Here is a 13613-nt window from a genome sequence, read left to right on the forward strand (position 1 = left end):
CTGCCTCCCAGGGTACCCATTAGCAGGAAGCTGGAATCTGGAGTTGGAGCCATGACTTGAACCCAGGCACTCCAATATGGAAGGGGGTCCCAACCTGACATTTTAATCACTAGGTCAAATGCCTTTCTCTGAAACATGTTCATTAATAGCATAGAAAACAGCCCTTTTCAATAACATATACCTAACACTGTTTGATGGTTCTTACTTTTTATAAGTGTTAAAGAAGCAGACCATCAGCTAGATAAACTGAGGTAGGAAACTTACCTTTAATTCTTCTTGCCACTGCCTTTTGGTTAGGTCTTGTCCTTTTCTTTCCCTGTAAAAACATGAATATTTATGTTTCTATATTAATTTATGAATGAAATGAGAATGTGTTTTGAAAAATTAACTGTAATATATAGCACTAGGTATGTCCTTGTTGAAGTCAATGCTTTCAAATTTTTATTTGTAGCCCTCCACCATTTTAATCTTCAAAATATATGATTATTTCTTTTGTTTAAATAAAAGGGTCTTATGAGCTGGCAATGTGGTATAATGGGTAAAGCCCCTCTCTGCAATGCCAACATCCCATATGGGCAGTGGTTCATGTCCAGGCTTCTCCACTTCCAAACCAGCTCCCTGCTGGTGTCCTGGGAAAAGCAGCAGAAGATGGTCAAGTACTTGGGCCCCTGTCACCAACATGGGAGACCTGAAAGGAGCTCCTGGCTCCGCCCTGGCCATTGCAGCCACTAGGGGAGTGAACGAGTGGAGATAAGACCTCTCTCTCTCTCTCTTTCTCTCTGTGTGTGTGTGTGTGTGTGTGTAACTCTTTCAAATAAATAAAACAAATCTTTAAAAAAATTAAAAAGCATCTTAGAAGGAGCAAATATTCACTTTCTAGGATTACCTTTAATCTTTTTTTATTTTTTATTTTTTTATTTTTTTAATTTTTTGACAGGCAGAGTGGACAGTGAGAGAGAGACAGAGAGAAAGGTCTTCCTTTTGCCGTTGGTTCACCCTCCAATGGCCGCCGCGGCCAGTGCCCTGCGGCCAGCGCACCGCGCTGATCCGAAGCCAGGAGCCAGGTGCTTCTCCTGGTCTCCCATGGGGTGCAGGGCCCAAGCACTTGGGCAGTCCTCCACTGCACTCCCAGGCCACAGCAGAGAGCTGGCCTGGAAAAGGGGCAACCGGGACAGAATCTGGCGCCCCGACCGGGACTAGAACCTGGGGTGCCAGTGCCGCAAGGCAGAGGATTAGCCTAGCGAGCCGCGGCGCTGGCCTGATTACCTTTAATCTTGAGTTATCTCTGATTCTGCTCTTAAATTAATGTAATATATTGTTGTCTCCATCTGAACAGCTTGGGAATTTGTATTTTTCATCTAAATAACTAGGGAAGAACACTTTTGATGACTGAGGCCACTTGCTTCAGCTTCTTTGCATCTCAGTTTCCCCATCTCTAAAACAGAAATAACAATTTTTTTTATTCATTCAACTAATATCTGTGTCACATGATCATCTGACAAATACTTACTGCACTTGCATGTTCAGAAGGTGCTGAGTTACAAGTTTATAGCTTAAACTTTAAAAGAAGAGCTAGATAATAAATATAAATCCATAATTAAAGTATCAGATATTGGTAAATACAATGAACAAAGTTAAGTCTTTATAATAGGTAGAAAGTGTTGGGGAGGGATGGAGGGAGGCACAAACGAATGGGGTGGCCACCTAATCAGGGAAATGCTCTTTGAGGAGCCAGCACCTGCTTAGATCTTGCCTTGGTTTAAATATATCTCCCTAAATTCTTCGGTTGGAAACTTAATCCCAAATTAACAGTGTTTAGAGGTGATTAGCTCATGAGGGCTCTGCTCTCAAGAATGGATGAATGCCATTATTGCAAGGATGGGTTAGTTATCACGGGAGTGGGCTGTTGCTAAAAAGAGAAGTCCACCACCACCCCTTGACTTCCCATGTGCGCCCCTGTCCTGCTTTCCACCATGGGACAGTGAAGCAAGAAAGCTTTCCCTAGGCGCAGGCCAGAACTATCAGAAATAAATATCTTTCAGCTATAAATAATTTTTAAAAGCTATATTCATTCTGTCATCTATTTGAAAGGCAGAGTGACAGAGAAAGGGAGAAAGAGAGACAGATCTATCAACCACCCACTAGTTCATTCCCCAAATGCTATAAAAGCCAGGGGTAGGCCAGGTAGTAACAAGGAGCTGGGAACCCCATCCAGGTCTCCGCAGTGGGGAGCAGGAACCCAAGTACTCGGGTCATCTTCTGTGGCCTCCCAGGTGCACTAGCAGGAAATTGGATCAGAAGCAGAGGCAGAGCTAGAAGCAGGCATTCCAATATAGGATGCAGACAACCTGAGCAGTGGTTTAACCTGCTGTGCCACAAGGCTTGTCCATATAAATGAATTTATAAATTACCCAGCCTCAGGATGCTCTGTTATAGCAGTACGAAAATAAACTTTGATAGCCAAGTAATGAGCAGATATGGTAGGAGAAGAGCATGAGCGTCCCAGGTAGGGAAAAGTCCTGAGACAGGAAAGAATCTGGCATTTCTAAGACTAGACAAAAGCTGAATCCTGAAGATAGATCCTAGTGGAAAAAAAGGGAGACTGTTTGATAGTAGAAAGAGGTTTGTGGGAGAGCCAGGTTATTAGGTTAGGGGTTACTGGGAGAGGCAGGCAGGGCCTTGTAAGTATGATAAGGATATTATTTGATATTATTCTAATTGCCATGGAAGATATAAACAGCTCCAAACAAGGAACTGATGCTGCATAATTTATATTTAAAATGATTTCTCTGCATAAATAACCAGGCAAAAGTAATGATAGGAAACTAGATTTGTTACAGTCAATTATGTTCCTATAGATCAATAACAGATAAGTTTAAACTATAATTTAAAAGATATCATTGGGGCCGGCGCTGTGGTGTAGCAGGTTAAAGCCCTGGCCTGAAGCACTGGTATCCCATTGGGTGCTGGTTCTAGTCCCAGCAGCTCCTCTTCTGATTCAGCTCTCTGCTGTGACCTGGGAAAGCAGTGGAAGATGGCCCAAGTCCTTGGGCCCCTGCACCCATGTGGGAGACCCGGAAGAAGCTCCTGGCTCCTGGCTCCTGGCTTTGGATCATAGTAGCTCCAGCCATTGCAGCCATCTGGGGAGTGAACAAGCAGAAGGAAGACCTGTCTCTCTGTCTCTACCTCTCTGTAACTCTGTCTTTCAAATAAATAAAATCTTTTTTTTTTTTTTAAGGCAGAGTTAGACAGAGAGACAGAGAGACAGGTCTTCCTTTTCTGTGGGTTCACTCCCCAAATGCCCGATATGGCTGGAGCTATGCTGATCCGAAGCCAGGAGCCAGATGCTTCTTCCTGGTGTCCCACGCAGGTGCAGGGCCCAAGCACTTGGGCCATCCTCCAGAGAGCTGGATTGGAAGAGGAGCAACCAGGAAAGAATCCAGCACCCCAACCGGGACTAGAATCTGGGGTGCTGGTGCCGCAAGCGGAGGATTAGCCAAGTGAGCCGCGGCGTCCGGCCAAAATAAATCTTTTAAAAACAGATATCATTTACAAAAGCAACAACAACGATACACATAGGAATAAATTTAACAAAAGAGCATAAAGGTCATTACAGAAGTCATAAATGTTTTGGGAGACATTAAAGTAAACCTAAGGTTAGTTTGCTGGTGTAGCAGTTAAGACACTATTTAGGATGCCCATGTCCCATAACAAGCGCCTCCCCTGGAGTCCTGCCTCTGCTCTCAATTTCAGCATCCTGCCAAGGTGCACTCTGGGAGGCAGCAGATGATGGTTCAAGTAGTTGGGTCTCTGTCACTCACATGGAGACCTGAACTGAGTCCCATGCTCCTGGCTTCAGCCTTTGGGAAGTGAATCAGCAGATGGTAGGTCCCTCTCTCTCTCTCTCTCTCTCTCCCTCCCTCCCTCTCTCTCTCTCTCTTTCTCCCTCTCTCTCTCTCTCATCCCTTCAAATACAATTTTAAAAGTACACAAAGTAGGTCTAAATTAATAAAGATATACCATGCTCATGAGTGGGAAGGCTTGATATCAAGATCTCAATTTTCTCCAAAGGATGTGATAAATAAAGCGCAATTCAATTTAAAATCTTGAGTTTTTCTTTTTGCTTGTTTGTTGAGTTTGAGAATATAATTCATGTGGAAGAACAAGGGGGTAAAAAGAACTAAGTCAATTTTGAATTTGAATTGAGATACAGAGAGAGAGCTCCTATCCACCGGTTCCCTCCTCAAATTCCTGAGCAGTTGGAAGTGGGAAGCCAGGAGACAGGAACTCCATCCGGTCTCCCATGTGGGTGGCAGCAACCCAAGTAACTGAGTTATCACCACTGTTTCCCAAGGTCTGTAGTAGCAGGAAGTTTTATTGTTTTTGAGATTTTTCAATTTTTCCAGGTACAACTTTTTTTTTTAAAGATTAATTAATTAATTAATTTATTTGAAAGTCTAAGTTACAGAGAGAGAGAGAAAAAAATCTTCCATCTGCTTATTCACACCCAGATGGCCATATGGGCCAGGGCTGGGCTAGGCTGAAGCCAGGAGCTTCATCCAGGCTTCTCAAGGGGGTTAGCAGGGGCCCAAACACTTGAGTCATCTTCTACTGTTTTTTCCAGGACATTCGCAGGGTGCTGGATTGGAAGTGGCTCCCCAAGACTCAGATGGGTTCCCCATATGTGATGCTGGTGTTGCAGGGTGGTGGCTTATACCTGCTATGTCACAACACGGGCCCTGGAAGTTTTATTTTTTAAAAACATTTATTTACTTATTTGAAAGGCAGAGTGACAGAGAGAAAAAGAGAAAGAGAGAAAGAGAGAAAGAGAGAGAGAGAGAAAGGGAGAGTTCATTTGCTGGTTCCCTCCCCAAATGCTCATAACAACCAGGCCAAAGCCGGGAGCCTGAAGTTGCATCCGAGTTTCTCACACGGTGGCAGGGACCAAGCACTTGGGCCATCAGTCACTGCATCCCAGGGTGTGCATTATCAGGAAGCTGGGTTGGGAGCCGAGGAGCCTGTAACCTGCACTTTGATGCAGGAGTCCCAGGCGGCAGCTAAACCTGGGGCTTGGTTTATTTTTTTAAAGCTAGGTAGGTGGCAGGTATATGATTGTTTTATCATTGACTTCTTTAAAAATGAGAAACATTTCCTAACAATTTTTTAAAAAGAGAAAAATCACTCTAGCATATAAACTAAAGAACGAACTCCCAGGGGTTAAGACTGGAAGGCTACACTTTAGAAAACTGCCGTAGACTCTAATATCCAGCAGTTTCTGGCACACAGTAGGTGTTTCACACATAGGAACTATTGTGGTGGTAGTTATTGTTACTGTCATTGTCATCATCCATGTAAAGACCAAAGACACAGGGGGAATGTTGAGGAAAGATAAACTAAATGTTTGAGTAGCTCTTCTGTGCTAAGTGCTTTATCTCTTTTTGTTTTGTATAGATTCTAGCTGAGGCCCCTATAAAGAAACTAAAGTTCACAGAAGCAATAGCCGGGAGCCCAACGGCTATGTGGATTTCTAATGACTCACTGCACAACGTTGTTTCCAATACATACACAGATACACATTCAAAAAATAACACACCTCTTGCTCACAAGTAACACACTCCTCTGAAAATGCAAACACCTTTTCCCTTTGATTTACAAATAGCAGATTTTGAGTCAAATATTAATAATTCCACACATCATATGCTTAGACAATGCCTTATTATCTTTGGTTGCCTCTCCATTTTTCATCTGCCTTTCCTAATACCTCTGAGAATAGCAGGGCAGTTGATTACACCTACTATACAAACATACAAAAAGCCCAAATTGGATATTGTTGACCTGGTGTCTGTGAACTTCATGAAAAACCTCTGTTAAACAGTTGACGATTGAATGAGTCAAACGATTTGCCTAAAAGCTGAGGCCCCAGGGTCCCGTGGAATCCAAACCCTAAGCACCTTCTCCCTAGTGCAAGCCCAAGGTTAGGTTCCTTACAGTCTATAGCCTTAACACTCACATTATAGATATTATGAAATTCCTTTTGGTCAAGGTTGGTGGCTGCTAAGAGAGAAACGTTACTAACTACACTGGAACTGGAACGTCTTCGGAGGAATCCCTGCGTTTTGTTTGGGTGTTGGGCTGTCATGGTGATCCGCGAACATGTCAAGAACCGGTGTCTTGACAAGCCCTAGCACAGACCTGCTGGGCAGGGAGAGACTCGGATGCGGCAAGTACTAACACGCCTTGCAGTCCGCATACTCTGGGATCCGCATAAACCCGGGACGCAGCTTGATCTGGGCTGGGAAGCTCCGAGAGTGGGATTTCCAATTCTCCTAGGCCGGTGTCTTTCGCATCTCCGGAATTCGCGTCTCACAATTCTTCCAGCCCTAACACTGGCTGGAGACTGGATGGCTGGGACAGAAAATAGGAAGCACCCCTGGAGTTGGGGGTATGGACTCTGGAAGCACTCTGTTAACGTGCGCCCTATTTTTTATTTGAGAAAGGCCGCCAGCGTCCAGGGTGGGTCGCGAGGGCCCACTCGATCTGCAGGCTTCTTTCAGGAGATACCAGGCAGGGGGAAAGCCAGGCAGGGCCAACGGGCCCGCGGGGCTGCACTCCGGGCTCGCCATCCCTGCTCAGGAATGAAGGCAGGCGGGAACGCCCCAACGCTGCGGGCGCGAAGGCGTCGGCTTAAACCGGGTGCACTGTGTGAACAGCGCTAGGACCGGGGCCCAGAGCCGGGGACGGCCTAAAGGGCTGGCAGCTACCCGCACTCCGCCTCCCTAAGGCTGGGCCGCTGACAGCAGGAGGCGGGACCACCCCTGAGAACTTCCTGATTCCGGCCGACCACGTGACCCAGCGCCGGGGCGGGGAGAGGCGCGCCCCGCCCCCTGCCCGCCCAGCGCGCACGCGCGCGGCTCCGGGCGCTGAAATTCAAATTTGAACGGCCGCAGGAGGCCTAGTCTGACACTGGAGGCTGAGGGGAGAGGAGGGCTGGCTGTGGGAGAGGCCCCCCACACCCCGGATTCCTGGTTTTCTTCAGGAGACACACTGAGTGCAGACTCACTTCCTTTCTTTTCCTGACTTTGAACCACCGTTTCCATCGTCTCGTAGTCGACACGTGACGGCTGGGGCGATGGACCCGTTTACGGAGGTGAGAAAATCTGCGGGCACAGCCGACCATGACCCTCGTCGGCCCCCACCCTGCCCACTTTGCCGGCCTCGGGGCCCACGGGGCCGAGAGCGCGTGCGCGCGCGTGCGCAGTGGGTGCGCGCGGGGGTCCGGCGCCCTGCGGGTGGGGAAGCGTCGCGAGGGGTGGCGGTGGTCCTCTGCTCTGTGTCTGGGGTGTGTCTGCGACTCTGTTGTCCCTGCCGTACAGGTGAAGAGAAACACTTCCGTCCGAACAGGCGGTGGTAAAATCGCTCGTGGCAGCCCCGGTTCTTGTAATTCCTCTCCGGAGCTCGGTTGCCCCGACCCCTGCCCCGAGACGGAGGCGTGGGGGCCGGTGGAGTCCCGCTGCAAAAAGCCGGAATCCTTGCGGGGTGGAGTCGGGTGCCCAGTGACTCAGTGCAGCCGCCGCCTGGAAGTCGGAGGTGGGGAGGGAGGGTTCTTGCATTTAGGACGCTGCTAGGGGGATGACAGCAAGAAGTTCAAATAAGCGGGTGCTGGGAACCGTTGCATTGGCTCCTTCAGACCCCCGTGCGCGGCTCCCTGGGATGGACACTTGTAGGGAAAGGAGTGCTCGCCGGCCGACTGTGTAGGAACCAGAATGGTCAGGCCACCATTTAGAAACCCGGAGTCCAATAAAGCTTCCATGTAGTTCCAGGAGTGCTGAACTGCATCTTTGTTCCTTGCAAACTGGGTGTGCGTTGCTTCGTTATCGGGTCGTTTCTTTCTCCCGGTTTCTGCTCACTGAGAACGAACCGTGACACTTGCGGGAGTCCCCAGCCAGTCCTCCGCACCCGCCCTGCGTTCCAGGGCGGTTCCTCTTTCTTTAGGGTGTTGTGAAAGTTTCAAACGGCTCGTTTTTGAGTTGCTGCCCAGTGGGCCTCGTAGTGCCTATATTCGAAAAACGTAAATCCTGCGAAGGATAGAAATACTTCCCTTTGGAGGAGATGTAATTACAATTCCGTAAGTTCAGGGTAATACAGTAGAGGTTTCAAAAATCACTTGTATTCCAACACAACAGTCGCCTGTTCTGTTGCAAAGTCTCAGTCATCTTGGGAAAAACATCAGTTTCTTCACCTTAAGATTACAGAAAAATCTAGAACATATTTTTGTGTTAGCTTTAAACAGTAGGACAGGTGATCTGCACAAAGTGCCTGGCGCTTACATTGAAGTTAAAAAGGATGTATTCTTTTGTATTACTAATGCAGAACAGGATTCCATACAACGTTAACCGTGTGTGTTGTCCTAAGTAGTTGTCAGGAAAGCAGCATTTTGAAAGTTGGTTGAAAACAGTACTTCATTATACTTAGAAATGTCATCCTGAAGCTAGTACGGATCTTGGAAGAAACTTCTCCTGTTCAAATCGTTTTAACATGTGCTTACAAATACATATGGCTTAATATGCATGATTTATATTATGAAAAATTAGATCAGTTACAGTTGGAGTAAACAGCTTCAACATCTTTTCCTTAATTGGTAATGAGTGAGCCATTTGAATTGGTCCCAGCTAGTAGATGCTTAATTATAGCTTTCATAAAATTTTTTGCACAGTGAAATGAGTTGCGGGTACAGTTTTTTTTTTTTTTTTAAGATTTATTTATTTATTTGAAAGGCAGAGGCAGAGAGAGACAGAGAAATCTTCTATCCAATGGCTTACTTCCCAAATGACCAGAGTGGCTGGAGCTGCACCACTGATCTGAAGCCAGGAGCCTGGAGCTTCTTCCAGGTCTCCCACATGGGTACAGGGGCCCAAGGACTCAGGTCATCTTCTACTGCACTCCCAGGCCATAGCAGAGGACTGGATCAGAAGTGGAGCAGCCGGGACTTGAACCGGTACATTGGTGTAGTTGTTTATCTGAAAGGATTGAAAATCAGTGTAAGATGACTTTCTCCTCCAGGGTTCCTTTACAGAACTATGCAATACGGAAAAAATATTTGAGAGGTTGTTTTCTCAATTCTTCCAAGGGTGATTCATAATCAGTGTCATATCACACACTTAGGAAATAACTCATTACAATTTCCAGAGCATTAAGATTTATTTCTCTTGGTAACTCTGGTTGGGAAGGGCTGCAATCATTTTTTTTTTTTTTTAATATTGGTTGCTGCTTTATTTACCAAAGGTGCCAGCCCAGGGCAGGCTCTAGCAGCCAGGCCAGTGGCTGGCCGTGGGTGTCCAGCTCAGTCTTCCAAGGGTGAGGCCTGGCAGGGAGCCTCACTGTGGGGGTGTGTGGGGCAGTGTTCCCTCCCCGGCGGGAGGGGGGTGTGTTGGCAGCCAGGCTGGGCAGTGGGTGCTGCGGGGCTGCAATCATTCTAAATTCTCTTTTCCTCAAACAAGACTGTCCTGCATTCCTTCTTTTCCCTGCTGTCACTGCTGCTATCTGGTACATTGTCCCTCTCCCTCTTTTGGCTGGCGAACTTGGATTTGACCTCCAGCTCATAGTTGATCTTCAGAGGGGCTCACCTTTTGCAGTGTTCATCGCACTTGCGTTTACCTGTTGAACATGTTTCCTGCTAAAATGTGATCTTCATAAAGGTGGAGACTGTTTTCAGAGATACTTTCCCTAATGTCAAGTACATCTCATAACATTTTACTGAATCAACATAGCAGGAAGCAATTAAGTCTGAATTATTTTACAATTACACACAACAATAACTTTTAGAACATTGTAGAATTTTTTTAATTGAAGAGAATTTTGAAATATTTTAGGCAAGTTTAATACCCCTCATTCACCTACCACCCAGTTCTTATAGTTATCAACAAGTAGCCATTATTATTTTATGATATCCCCTTCTTACCCATACCTCCATAAACATTATTTCATAAGTGCTTCAGGATTTACCACTAAACACTGACTTTTTTGCAAAACAAAATCACAATGCCATTATCACACCCAGAAAATTAAAATTTATTAATATCATCAGTATTCTGTCAATGCTCAGATTTCCACAAATGTCTCATGTGTTTTTGTACTTTATTTGTGGACCAACCAGAAATAACAGAAGAATCCCTTCCTGCCAACTCATGGACTGATGAGCAGTTGAGGCACATATCTATTATGATCAGCTGAGAGCATTAGAAAAGTTTTATTGATGTTGTGAAGTTAGTTCTTATAAACAGCCTCTGGATTTAGCTAAGAGATAGTTTATAGTAAAATTGTTAAGGGCTCAGACTTGTTAACTTGGGTTCAACTTTTAGCTCAGTGGCCTCGTCTATAAAACAGTAGTTGAGAGGCCTGTGTTGTGGCGCAGTGGGTTAAGCTGCTGCCTGTGATGCCTTGCTAGAGCCCTGATTTGACTTCCAGTCCAGCTCTACTAAGCAGCCAAAGCTGGCCCAAGTGCTTAGACCCCTGCCACCCACATAGGAGACCTGGATGGAGTTCTAGTCTCCTGGCTTTGGCTTGTCCCAGCCTCCACAGTTTTAGCCATTTGGGGAGTGAACCAGCAGATGGAAGATCTCCTTCTCTGTCTCCCCTCACTGGCTTTCAAATAAATAAATAAATCTAAAAAACAAAAAAAGTAGTAGAAACAGAACCTCCCAGGTAAGGTTTTGAGAATGGAATAAATTAGTCTCTGCCAGATACTGAAAGTCCTTTTGTATTAAGTCCTGTGTAATTATTAGTGATTGTTATAATTCTTAGTTGAATTCAAGCTATCTGGGTGTTGGTTTGTGTCTGGCTGTTCCACTTCCTATTCAGCTCCCTGCTAATGGCCTGAAAGCAGTAGAAGATGACCCAATTGCTTGGACTGCTGCCACCGATGTGGGAGACCTGGATAAAACTCCTGGCTGCTGCCTTTGGCCTGGCTTAGCCCTGACTGTAACTGCCAGTTGGGGAGTGAACAGAAGACTGCTGTCTCTGTCTCGAACTCTGATTTTCAAATGAATAAATACATCTTTAAAAAATATATATTTTAAAAAAGCCTCTTAGTTTGAAATCTGCTCATGGATAAGTGTCATCGCATGCTATAATAGAAAAGGGAAACCCAGAACTAAATGGACATGTCAGAGCTTTCTATATTGGAAACTTAAAGGAGAAAAAGCTACAATTAAAATACTTTCTAAAAGAATATTTTATGATGAGATACCTTTAATCCTTTTGTGCATGAGGCTGGATATAAACAAATAGTGTTTGTTTTGGATGGGTTTCTCTTATTTTCTATTTTCTAGAATTTAACAAAAGTATCTATTGACCTGGGAGAAGCTACTACTTCCTGATAAGCACCACTTACATTTTTTTGAGTTCTTGAATTTACATACTTTAGATAATTATTTTTTAAAATTAATAATCTTTGGTGCTTATTAGCTTTATATTACAGATTAGGGGACTTTTATTTTGCTTATCTCCTTTTTAAATTTGGAATTTTGAAATCTCATGTCAACAGTAGAACACTTGTATATATTTGAATGGCAAATCCACATTCTTTTGTGGTGACCCATTGCTCATGGTAACTGAAACTACAATGACTCACAAGTCTTCTAACTGATGGGAATGGAATGTGGGCATGACCATGAATGAATATAACTAGGCTGGTTTTATGTCTAAGGAGTGATAGATTTTATCATGGGCGAGTTACCAGACATAAATGAATTTGTGTAGCAATATGATCACCTTTGAGTGTGTTGAAGGAGACTTTTATTCACAAGGTTAAAGTCCTATTTTGGAAGGCCTCTGGCTCATAAATTACTCTTTCAGTGACATAGCATTTTTTTGGTGTTATTTCTTAAAGTGAACTTTAAATTAGAAGTCATTCCTAAGATGATTAGAGTTATACCTAATCACAAATTTAGCTTATGCTTCTTTTGCATACTCAGAAGACTTTTTAAAAGTTACTGTATTTTTTAAAGATTTATTTATTTGAAAGAGTGAGATTGAGACAGAGAGAAAGAGTGAGATCTTCTATCAGCTGGTTCATTCCCTGGATGGCCTCAATGGCCAGGTCTGTACCAGGCCAAAGCCAGGAGCCAAGAGCTTCATCTGGGTCTCCCACATGGGTGGTAGGGGTCCAGACACTTGGGCCATCTTCTGCTTTTCTCAGGTTTTTAGCAAGGAACTGGATTGGCAATGGAGCAGTTTGGGATGCAGGCATCTTAGGTGACCGCTTAATCCACTACGCTACAATGCCCAGGCCCTTGTTATTCTGTTTTAATTAAGGAATTAAAAGTGGCCAAGTTGAGGTCAATTTCTCAGTTTGCACTAACTACTGTATCTCTCTGTGTAAGGCAGTAATAATAATCTGTATTCTTTCCGTAGTTGTGTTCATTTGAAAGAGAATAAATTGTTTCAGAGGGGCCTGTATGTGAATTTACTACATTGCTTGCAACAGCAGTATCAGTTGATTAAGTTTAAGAAAAGTATTCATGAATTTGTAGAATGGTTAAACTTTGAACTTGAAACTGTTTTGTTAAATATTGGTAGTAAAGAAACCATGATTGTTTAATTTTGTTTTCTTCTCAGGATGTTTCCTATATTTTTCAAAGGAATGAAACATTCATCATCTCTTGCTTCTTGCCAACCACCACAAGTCATGGTGGCAATATTAGTTGTGCTGCAATAATAAATGACTTAAACTTAGTGGCTTAAAATAACACCTATCTATTTCAGTTCTGTAGGTCAAAAGTCTGAAATGCATTTTATTAGGTGTCAGCAAACTTTCTTTCCTTCTGTAGGTTCTAGAGGAAAACTCTTTCCTTGCCTTTTCCAGCTTCTAAAGGCCACTTGCATTCGTTGACTTGTGGCTCCTTTCTCCATCTTCAAAGCCACCAATCACATCACTGTGACTACCGCGTTCTACTCTGTATCTTCCTTCACTCTGACCTTCTTGCCTCCCTCTTTTCCCTTATAAGGACCATTGTGATTATATTGGGCCAAAACAAGTAATCTAGGATAACCTCCATCTCAATATTCTTAATCACACCACACTGGCAAATTCCCTTTTGCTATCTTAGGTAAAAATCAAAGATCAGGGGATTAGGGCATAACTGTTTTTGGGAGGCCATTATTCTTCCAAACATAATCACTTAACAGTCACTTTATTTCCCATGATTCAGTGGGTCAGCACTTTGTGTTGGGCTCAGGTGTGCTATTCATCCGCTTGTCTCCCCTGGGGTCATGCAGGAGCTTTCATGATCTGGAAAATAATCTGGGGCTGGATGGGCTAAGGTGACCATGTCTGATAGTTGGTGCTGGCTGTCAGTGGGGCCACAGTGTTCTACAGGAGGGAAAGTAGAAACTGCAAAACTTCTTGAGACCTGGGATTGGAAGCCACACAGTATATCACTTCTGCTGTATTTTATTTTCAAAGCAAATCACAAGACCCACCCAGATTCAATGATAAGGAAATAGATTCTATCCTTTAATGGGAGCAGAAATCTCTGTGACCAGAGATTGGTGCTGTGATGTAGCAGGTTACACCGCAGCCTGCAAAACTGGCATCCCATACGGATTCTGGTTCA

The 13613-nt window shown here is 44.4% G+C and overlaps 2 protein-coding genes across 9 annotated transcripts in view; one reads left to right on the forward strand and one right to left on the reverse strand.

Annotated features, from left to right (window-relative positions):
* Window positions 1–7243, reverse strand: part of MATCAP2 (microtubule associated tyrosine carboxypeptidase 2) — a 50025-nt gene extending 42782 nt beyond the window's left edge. The window contains exons 1-2 of one of the 2 annotated variants that reach the window (XM_008261646.4): window positions 7061–7243; window positions 265–316 (exon numbers count right to left, since the gene is read on the reverse strand). In XM_008261646.4, coding sequence (XP_008259868.1) covers window positions 265–316; window positions 7061–7177 — 169 coding nt within the window. In that variant the 5' untranslated portion in view covers window positions 7178–7243. Of the gene's footprint in view, window positions 1–264; window positions 317–6010; window positions 6113–7060 lie in introns of those variants that run through there. The other variant, XM_008261648.4, reaches the window with a different exon arrangement.
* Window positions 1–13613, forward strand: part of ANLN (anillin, actin binding protein) — an 85039-nt gene that overhangs the window by 13604 nt on the left and 57822 nt on the right. The window contains exon 1 of one of the 7 annotated variants that reach the window (XM_070059721.1): window positions 6202–7147. The exons of 1 other annotated variant lie outside the window; for it this stretch is intronic. In XM_070059721.1, the coding sequence (XP_069915822.1) occupies window positions 7130–7147 (18 nt within the window). In that variant the 5' untranslated portion in view covers window positions 6202–7129. Of the gene's footprint in view, window positions 1–6201; window positions 7148–13613 lie in introns of those variants that run through there. 5 more of the 7 variants (XM_008261642.4, XM_070059720.1, XM_070059722.1 and 2 more) reach the window with 5 other exon arrangements.

This window comes from Oryctolagus cuniculus, chromosome 16, assembly GCF_964237555.1.
Source record: "Oryctolagus cuniculus chromosome 16, mOryCun1.1, whole genome shotgun sequence".
Taxonomy (NCBI): Eukaryota; Metazoa; Chordata; class Mammalia; order Lagomorpha; family Leporidae; genus Oryctolagus; species Oryctolagus cuniculus.